Source organism: Carassius carassius, chromosome 29 (genome assembly GCF_963082965.1).
Source record: "Carassius carassius chromosome 29, fCarCar2.1, whole genome shotgun sequence".
Taxonomy (NCBI): domain Eukaryota; kingdom Metazoa; phylum Chordata; class Actinopteri; order Cypriniformes; family Cyprinidae; genus Carassius; species Carassius carassius.
This window is the reverse complement of record NC_081783.1, coordinates 27484337-27493289: the sequence shown is the minus strand read 5'-3', so window position 1 is coordinate 27493289 and position 8953 is coordinate 27484337. Positions and strand designations below refer to the sequence as shown.

Here is an 8953-nt window from a genome sequence, read left to right as displayed (position 1 = left end):
CTATCTATCTATCTATCTATCTATCTATCTATCTATCTATCTATCTATCTATCTATCTATCTATCTATCTATCTATCTATCTATCTACCCCCTCTTGCCTTCAGAACTGCCTTAATTATTTGTGGCATAGATTCAACAAGGTGTTGCAAACATTCATCAGAGATTCTGGTCCATATTGACATGAGAGCATCACGCAGTTGCTGCAGATTTGTAGGCTGCATATCCATGATGCAAATCTTCCGTTCCTCCACATCCCAAAGCTGCTCTGTTGGATTGAGATCTGGTGACTGTGGAGGCCATTTGAGTAAAGTGAACTCATTATCATGTTCATGAAACCAGTCTGAGATTATCTGAGGTTTGTGACATGGTGCATTATCTTGCTGGAAGTAGCCATCAGAAGATGGGTACACTGTAGTCATAAAGGGATGGACATGGTCAGCAACAATACTCAGGTAGGCCGTGGCATTTAAACGATGTTCAGTTGGTACTAAGGAGCCCAAACTGTGCCAAGAAAATATCCCCCACACCATTACACCACCAGCAGCCTAAACCATTGAGACAAGGCAGGATGGATCCATGCTTTCATGTTCTTTACACCAAATTCTGACCCTACCATCTGAATGTCACAGCAGAAATCGAGACTCATCAGACCAGGCAATGTTTTTCCAATCTCCTATTGTCCAATTTTGGTGAGCCTGTGTGAATTATAGCCTCTGTTTCCTGTTCTGACAGGAGCAGCACCCAGTGTGTTCTTCTGCTGCTGTAGCCCATCTGCTTCAGGGTTCATCGTATTGTGCATTCAGAGATGATATTCTGCATACCTTGGTTGTAACGAGTGGTTATTTGAGTTACTGTTGTCATTCTATCATCTCTAACCAGTCTGCCCATTCTCCTCTGACTTCTGACATCAACAAGGCATTTTCATCCACACAACTGCCAATCAATGGATAATTTATCTTTTTCTGACCATTCTCTGTAAACCCTAGAGAAGTTTGTGTGTGAAAATCCCAGTAGATCAGCAGTTTTTGAAATACTCAGACCAGCCCATCTGGCACCAACAACCATTTCCCCTTTCTTCCCCCATTCTGATGCTCGATTTGAACTTCAGCGAGTCGTCTTCACCACATCTATGCCTAATGCACTGAGTTGCTGCCATGTACTTGCCTGATAAGCAATTTGTATTACCAAGCAATTGAACAGGTGTACCTAATAAATTGTGTGTGTGTGTGTCTGTGTGTGTCTATATATATATATATATATATATATATATATATATATATATATATATATATATATATATATATACACACACATACACAGTGCTCATGAAAATGTTTCCCCCCCTCCTGTTTTTAAATTCATATTCATAAAAGATTCAGATCATCAAACAAATTTTAATATTACTCAAAGATAATGCAAGTAAATACAAAATGCAGTTTTTAGATGATGATTTCATTTATTAAGGGGAAAAAAATAAATTTCACTAGCCACACCCAGACCTGATCAAGACCTGTTGAATCAGGAGCTCACTTAAATAGGTAGGTATGGACCGCTTTTTCCCTTCATGAATGTCATCATTATTTCAAAAAAGTGTAATATCTTTGTGTAATATTAAAATTAGTTTGATCTGAATCATTCAAGTGTGACAAATATGCAAAACTAAAAACAGAAAGGGGCAAAAACTTTATCACAGCACTGTATATATATATATATATATATATATATATATATATATATATATATTAGCATGCATTTTATGAACAAATGTTATAGTTAACTTTTTTTTTTTGTTATTTTGTTGAATTAAAAAAAAAATTATAACTGATAATGAATAAAACATAGCTCAAAAAAGTAAAGTAATTATGTATAGTGTCCTAATTAATATAAGGCCATAAAACTGATATGATGTATGATATACAACAATATATTCAAGTTATTATACTTTGACAGAGTGAGATTTAATTTTTTTTTTTTTTTTTAAGTTTTTGTCATTTTTATTCATAGTCTTTCTTAAGTTCTAGTTCATTTAGATTTAGTTATTTTGGTACCTGAATGTATGAACGAATTAAGCATTTATATAGTGCTTTTCTCATATCAGGAGGTCTCACTCACCAACAATTGTGGGGCATCCGGAGAAAGAGATTATGGAGATTGTGGAGATGGAGATTATTAGGAGGCCATAATTGATAAGAGCCAATGAAGGGAACTTGGCCAGGCCACATAGCATCTAGAACTTAAACGAAAATGAGAAATGTGGCCTTGGCAACTAGCTGAAATAAAAAAAAGTTTTACATATTTTTGTTTTATTTTATTTCAGTTAATGTTTATTTAATTTTGTATATATGAAAATGTTTTGGCTAATGATACTAATCCTGCACTGCAGCACACTGCATGGAATACTTGTCATGTCATGTAAACAACAAAATGAAAGTCTAATCACCTTTATTTTTTATAGAGCTTTATACAATACAGACTGTGTCAAATCAGCTTTACAGAGTTAAACAGGAACATAAAGTTTCAGTGAGGCAAACAAAATTAAATAAAGCAGCTCTAAAAAGAGGACAATACTAAACATTCCAGTTTATAAGTCAGTTTATCATTGAATCATTGATGTCATCATCCAGCTCAGTTCTTATCCAACAGTGTGTGTGCAATCATGTCAATAACATTGCCAAATATTAAGTGTCCGAAACTAAGCAAGCCAAAAGGTGTCATTGGCAAGGAACCCAAACTCAATCGGTGACAGAAAGGGAATAAAAACCTTGGGAGAACCCAGGCTCAGTCTGGGGATCGGCCAGATGAACCAGCATGGTGTGGTTTAATTCCAGGCTGCATCACAAGACATTGCATTCTGGTATTATTCAGAATATTCTAGAACCTTCTCCTTGATGACCAGGACACATCTTACCAGTGTTTGGTGGGGCTGAAACAACACAACTATAATTATACTACAAAACTATGATATTTAGGCATTTTCGTGTTCTGAGCTAAATATATAAATGCTATAAATAGAATATTAAACCATTACACACAGCCAGATTTAGCTTTTAGGTGACCAATTGTCTGTCAAAACAGTTAAAAAAATGTTTGGGATACAAATACATGCAGCATTAAGATGCTAAAAAACTAATGATTTGGTCATGTAGAGGACTGTGGTTAAATGTTGTTTACCAATGAAATCCGGTTGATTTTAGTGGCATATGCTCTCTTCAGTGCCCAGACAGATCTTTTGTGTCTGTGAAGAAAGGAAGGCCTGCTTGTTGTTGTTCATGAGCCTTTGGGGGAAGGGGAAGAGAAAGCCACATCCAACCACCCATCACTGACAAGAGGTCAAAATAGATCTCCTCTCATCAGCATAAACACAAACAAACCAACAAAAAGAAAACATCTTCTGTTTGCTAATTACTCTTGCTCATGGTTATACTTATGTTAGTGATATGAACAATTATTTAACCCTTAAACTTTATAGTGTAACTCATCCTGTACAGTTTTTCTTTGAATTGCTCATTAGGTTGAGGAAAGATGTGTTATTATTTTTCTAGCAATCGGACAGTTAATTAAACAAGCAAATAAATAAATAAATATACAATCAAAACCACATCGTTACATGAAAGGAGGGGAGCAAAGCAATATCTAGGGATCAAAATATCAGAGAGACTTGAGAGTAGGCTCTTTTGACTTGGGCCAGTAAACAACTAACCAAAACACCCTATGGCAACGATACTAGATGTCCTAGAAACCACTAAGCATTACCTGGCATCCACCCTAGCAGTTTGGTATACTTCACATTTAAAAAAAGTAAATAAATAATAAATAAATAAAAAATAAATAATAATAATAAATAAACTTGTTTTATTTGCAAGTTATTTTGAGATGAAAGTCTGAATATAAATAAACTCACATAATTAAGTAGTATCTGTCTTTGTAAAAATGAGTATTATTTCCATAAACAAGCACAGTGACAAAGAGAGGGGTTTATTGTCACAGTGGGTGTCAAACACTGAGTGGAACTGAGCAAAGGTCACTTATTGCTAAATGTTTTGAATCTGTTCTTTAAAGGATGAGTATAAATCACAGATGGTTTAAATGACGTGTTGTTTTCATTTAGTTTGTAGGTGATCTTTATCCAGCTCTCACTAATGCTGCTGTTAATCTGTCTGTGTATGTCATAATAAAGTAGCTTGAGGATGTGCTCTGATGTCATATCATGGCTCACAAGAGATGTGAGAATTAATTTTGGTATGGTAATAATCAGTCTAAAATGAGCATAGAGTGAGCATGATCTTAAAACGTATTCTATGAAAAAGATTTTTAAGCTTGAAAACAATATATGATATTTAGATTTTAATCGTACATATAACAACATAACTATAGCTACAAAAGGTCAGAATTTATAGCCCTTGGAAACTGCTCACTTGGTTATAGCTTCTGTCTTTGTAAGAAGACACAGAAGAGTAAAGAAATGTGTGCTGGAAGAGGCCAGCTTACAGTCTGACACTTGTGTACTATATTCTCAAAGAATGTAGGGGTCTTGCGTTGCATATTTTCTTAATGATTTACAAACATATTGCTTTAATATATAAAATTATTTTATTAACAAGTTTTTAATTTCTCTTGAACTGATCAATATGAAAAATCTGTAGGACACAGTTTTGGCTAAGGTCTACACTTTTCGTGAAAATCCAGACAGCGCATTACTGTTAATGATGGCACTTTAAGATAAAAATAAAACAGGTATACTGGTGTATAAATGCACCCTAAAGATCCAAAGGCGATTAAAGAGTGCCCTCTGGCGTTATTAAGTACAATTTATCTTGCTTTATCCGTAGTTTTGAATTAGACTGACTTAAACGCTATAAACTTATAATAATAATAATAATTAAACTAATAATATAAACTAATAACACACCTTCTCATTCAAAGAGTTTTCTTTATTTTCATGACTATGAAAATTGTAGATTCACACTGAAGGCATCAAAACTATGAATTAACACATGTGGAATTATATACATAACAAAAAAGTGTGAAACAACTGAAAATATGTCATATTGTAGGTTCTTCAAAGTAGCCACCTTTTGCTTTGATTACTGCTTTGCACACTCTTGGCATTCTCTTGATGAGCTTCAAGAGGTAGTCACCTGAAATGGTCTTCCAACAGTCTTGAAGGAGTTCCCCGAGAGATGCTTAGCACTTGTTGGCCCTTTTGCCTTCTGTCTGCGGTCCAGCTCACCCCTAAACCATCTCGATTGGGTTCAGGTCCGGTGACTGTGGAGGCCAGGTCATCTGGCGCAGCACCCCATCACTCTCCTTCTTGGTCAAATAGCCCTTGATGCCTTCAGTGTGACTCTACAATTTTCATAGTCATGAAAATAAAGAAAACTCTTTGAATGAGAAGGTGTGTCCAAACTCTTGGTCTGTACTGTATATATATATATATATATATATATATATATATATATATATATATATATATATATATATATATATTTCAGTATTTAACATATAACTTATAATCTATTTTTCCATATACATTCCCCTTAAGACATCAAATGTTATTGTTGTTTTTTTACATACTATTGTTGACAAATGTACAGTATCTTATTTAAAGTTGCAGAATTTTGTTTAGAACTCATCCTTAAAAACACAGTATGATTTAATGGCAACGTGAACAAAGTTTCAAACCACAATGAGTATATAACTAGAGCGTGTGAGTTTGCTGATGTATAATTTTACCAATGTGAAAAGTGTAGCACTACTTCAAAATTACCTTTTAAATCTGCTAAATAGATACATTTTATTTACATGCTACATATACTGATCACAGTAATTTGTTTATTTCACCAATGCTTAATGCAGAAAAGGAAATTTAATATTAAGTACATAGCACCAAAATGTAATCTTACACTCCACAGAAATCAACAATGTGGAACACCTCCTACCTTCATAATTACAATTTATTCTTAAAAGTGGAATCAAGAGGGAATTCGTAGCCTATGGCACTCCCAAACAACATGGAACCAAAATCAATGTGAATCATGGCCAGATCTAACAAAATCTCTCAGGCCCTCAGAGGAAAGATTGGTGAACACAAGGTCTAAGTTCAGTTTCAGAGACACTTGAGCTCAGTTGCTCCACTGGTTAGAAAAGGAAAAAACATCAAGTCCTGTCAGAATATTCATCCAGTACCTTCTCCTTGATGATCAGGATCATGGAGTTTGGTGGCAACTATAATTATAATAATACTACAAAACTATAATTTATAACTATAATTTAGGTCTTACAGATGCATCTTCTTGTTCTAAGCTAATGTTACAAATATAATATCAAACCATTAAACACAGCCAAATTGAGCTTTTAGGTGCTTTTAGAATGTCGCTTTTAAACCACTACATACAGTCATATTTATCAAGCCTGTTCTAACCAGGGCAGGTCATTTCATCAAAGTCATCTCAGGAGACTCCAAGATGCTGCAGAAATCCCTCGACAGCCCTCTCATACATTGGCAATACAGACTTTTAAAAGTGTTTAATAAATTGCCCCGCTATTGTTTTTTTAAATAAGATCTTATGTCTATGCGGTTTAAAATGAGATGCAAACTATTGGACAGTACCACTACAATTCAAATACATAATTCATTTAGACGCTTTTATCGAAATGGACTTACAAATGAGGATTGCAACAAGTGATTCATCTTAAAAACGTTCACGAATGAATCGAATACATGGAGCATTTGTACACATTCCCCGGCGCGGACCGTTAGGGCGTTCACACGAGGAGTCGGGCACGGCGATTGGACAGCGCGCGACACATACACACATGCACGTGTGAGGTGTTTTTAGCTTTCAAACTGAATTTAGGCGGGTTTTTCGGTTTTCCTCTGCAGTGTCCACTGCACCCCGTCTCGAGATCAGACAGCTATGTGACGGCTTTTTCGAATGATTCACTTGCATTAGGTTCGTAACCTGTTAAACTTCAAAGTGTTCTGATGGGGAATAACGGATCTTCCGCGGAGTTTTCCGCTCGAGGGACAATTCACAAGACAAGAGTTCAGTGGCAAAGCAGCAGTCTGCAAGGTAGGTGCCTCGCTTGTTTAATATATGGTAAAGTATTTTAACAGTTAAAAATGTAACAGCATTACACACAAAAGCTTCTCTCGGAAATAACTTTTTCTGAGCCGTTTATGCCATGGTTAGTGCCAAGGTGAGTTTTAGTGGATGTGTGACGTCAGTTCCCCTCCCAGGTATCCTAGAAGAGTAACTCATTAAATTTGTTCTGTGTTCAATAAAAAAAAAAAAAAGAGTAACTCATTAATTATCACATTACCTGTGAACATGATCCACCAACGTTTCGGTTCCACAAATTGTCACAAATTGAAACACTATGGGCTGCATATGAACATGTGTGATTCTTCCCTAGTATAGCCTAGTGAAAGTGAGTAGTATGTCCAAATTCACAGTATTCATAAAAATAGGCTACCTGGATGACCTAGTTTACTATTTGAACTGATTGTTGACCATGTGATAGTGACAACATGGCGAATGTTGTATGTCTGGATTATATTCATATTGCACTTATAATTCATACTATATAGAACATAATTTTTAATGGTCGTGAAATACTTAATCAATTGAATTGTCTACTAAGAGGGTTTGAGATTTGAGACACAGTCTACATCACTTCGCAGTATTGGGGAAAGTTACTCTTGACTTTTTGTCACCTGAGCTGGGCTTGTTTATTTATTTTTTTATAACACAAAACACAATAGTTATATTTTTGGCAACTGTAAACACCAAAGGCCCTCTGGCCCTTTCACACCAAAAGTGAAATGAATAAGCCTCAGGGTGTGAAGTGCCTCTGCACCTCACTCCCAATTTCTCTCAACCCAGGGAAAAGAAAGGTGTCCGTTAATAAATGGGAAAACAAATTAACTTACTTATTTGAAAAAATTAACTTTATTTTTTCTTCCTCTTTTTGGTAAATTTAAAAGTAATGCGTTACTTTACTGGTTAATTGAAAAAAGTATTCTGATTGCCTAACTCATGTTATGCTAATGCGCAATGCTTTTATCATTTAAAATCTAAAAAACAAAACAAAACATAGTTGGAGTCATGGCTGCTGATTAGTCAGTGCATTATTCCAGCTGTGTCCCACCAGTACTTGGCGATAAGTGATTGTCTTAAGTAATGGAATTAATCACTCAAACTATGTTAATTGAATTTGTAACAGATTTACAGAAGCATGCTTTGTGCATTGCTAAGGGAACATTTTTGTTGATTTGAATTTTTGTTGTGGGGAAATCATTTTGGAAAGATGTATTTATTCAGGACTTCTAGATGTGTAAAAAACGTCACATTTGCAATTGTGCATACTGCATATGTGATATTACTCAGTTATGAAATTATTTAATTCTTTTTTTTTAACAACATTAAGGAATTCAAAAGCGGTCTTTGTTTCTACTGCAGAATTGTGACCTTTTTATTAATCTATAACCTCTTTCAAATTCTATTAATTTGTAGAATATAATACTGTCATTCTGTTATAATGTTTCATAATGTTGTTGGGTTGTCATTTATTAGGCCCACATTTTTGGAAAATAGCATGAGAAAGGACACTGTTCCAGTAATTTTCAGAGTTAAACAGGAAATGTAACTCCCACGATGAGAGAGCTTCTGAACTATGCAGAGTTGGTAAGGTTATGGCTTTCCCAGGACCTTGATGAAAACAGTAGAGAGGGAACAATTATTTCTCATACAGAAATGAGGACTCTGAGAAACATTTGGTCTGACTAACTAACATTATATAAAAGTTTAAATTAAATCTGAATCAATTAAGTCTTTTAATGAAAAGTCTTAGAAATTCAGTACACATTTTCTTCAGAGTTTGAAGTTTGAAGTTAATGGTGACCTGGTGAATCTTTTAGCATACTATTTATTATACACAACCTTTAGAGGGC

At 34.8% G+C, this 8953-nt stretch overlaps 1 protein-coding gene across 2 annotated transcripts in view; it reads left to right on the top strand.

The window, feature by feature from the left end:
* Positions 1-6840: 6840 nt before the first annotated feature.
* Positions 6841-8953, top strand: part of neurl1b (neuralized E3 ubiquitin protein ligase 1B) — a 60081-nt gene continuing 57968 nt past the window's right edge. The window contains exon 1 of one of the 2 annotated variants that reach the window (XM_059516472.1): positions 6841-7073. In XM_059516472.1, coding sequence (XP_059372455.1) covers positions 6986-7073 — 88 coding nt within the window. In that variant the 5' untranslated portion in view covers positions 6841-6985. The remainder of the gene's footprint in view (positions 7074-8953) is intronic. The other variant, XM_059516474.1, reaches the window with a different exon arrangement.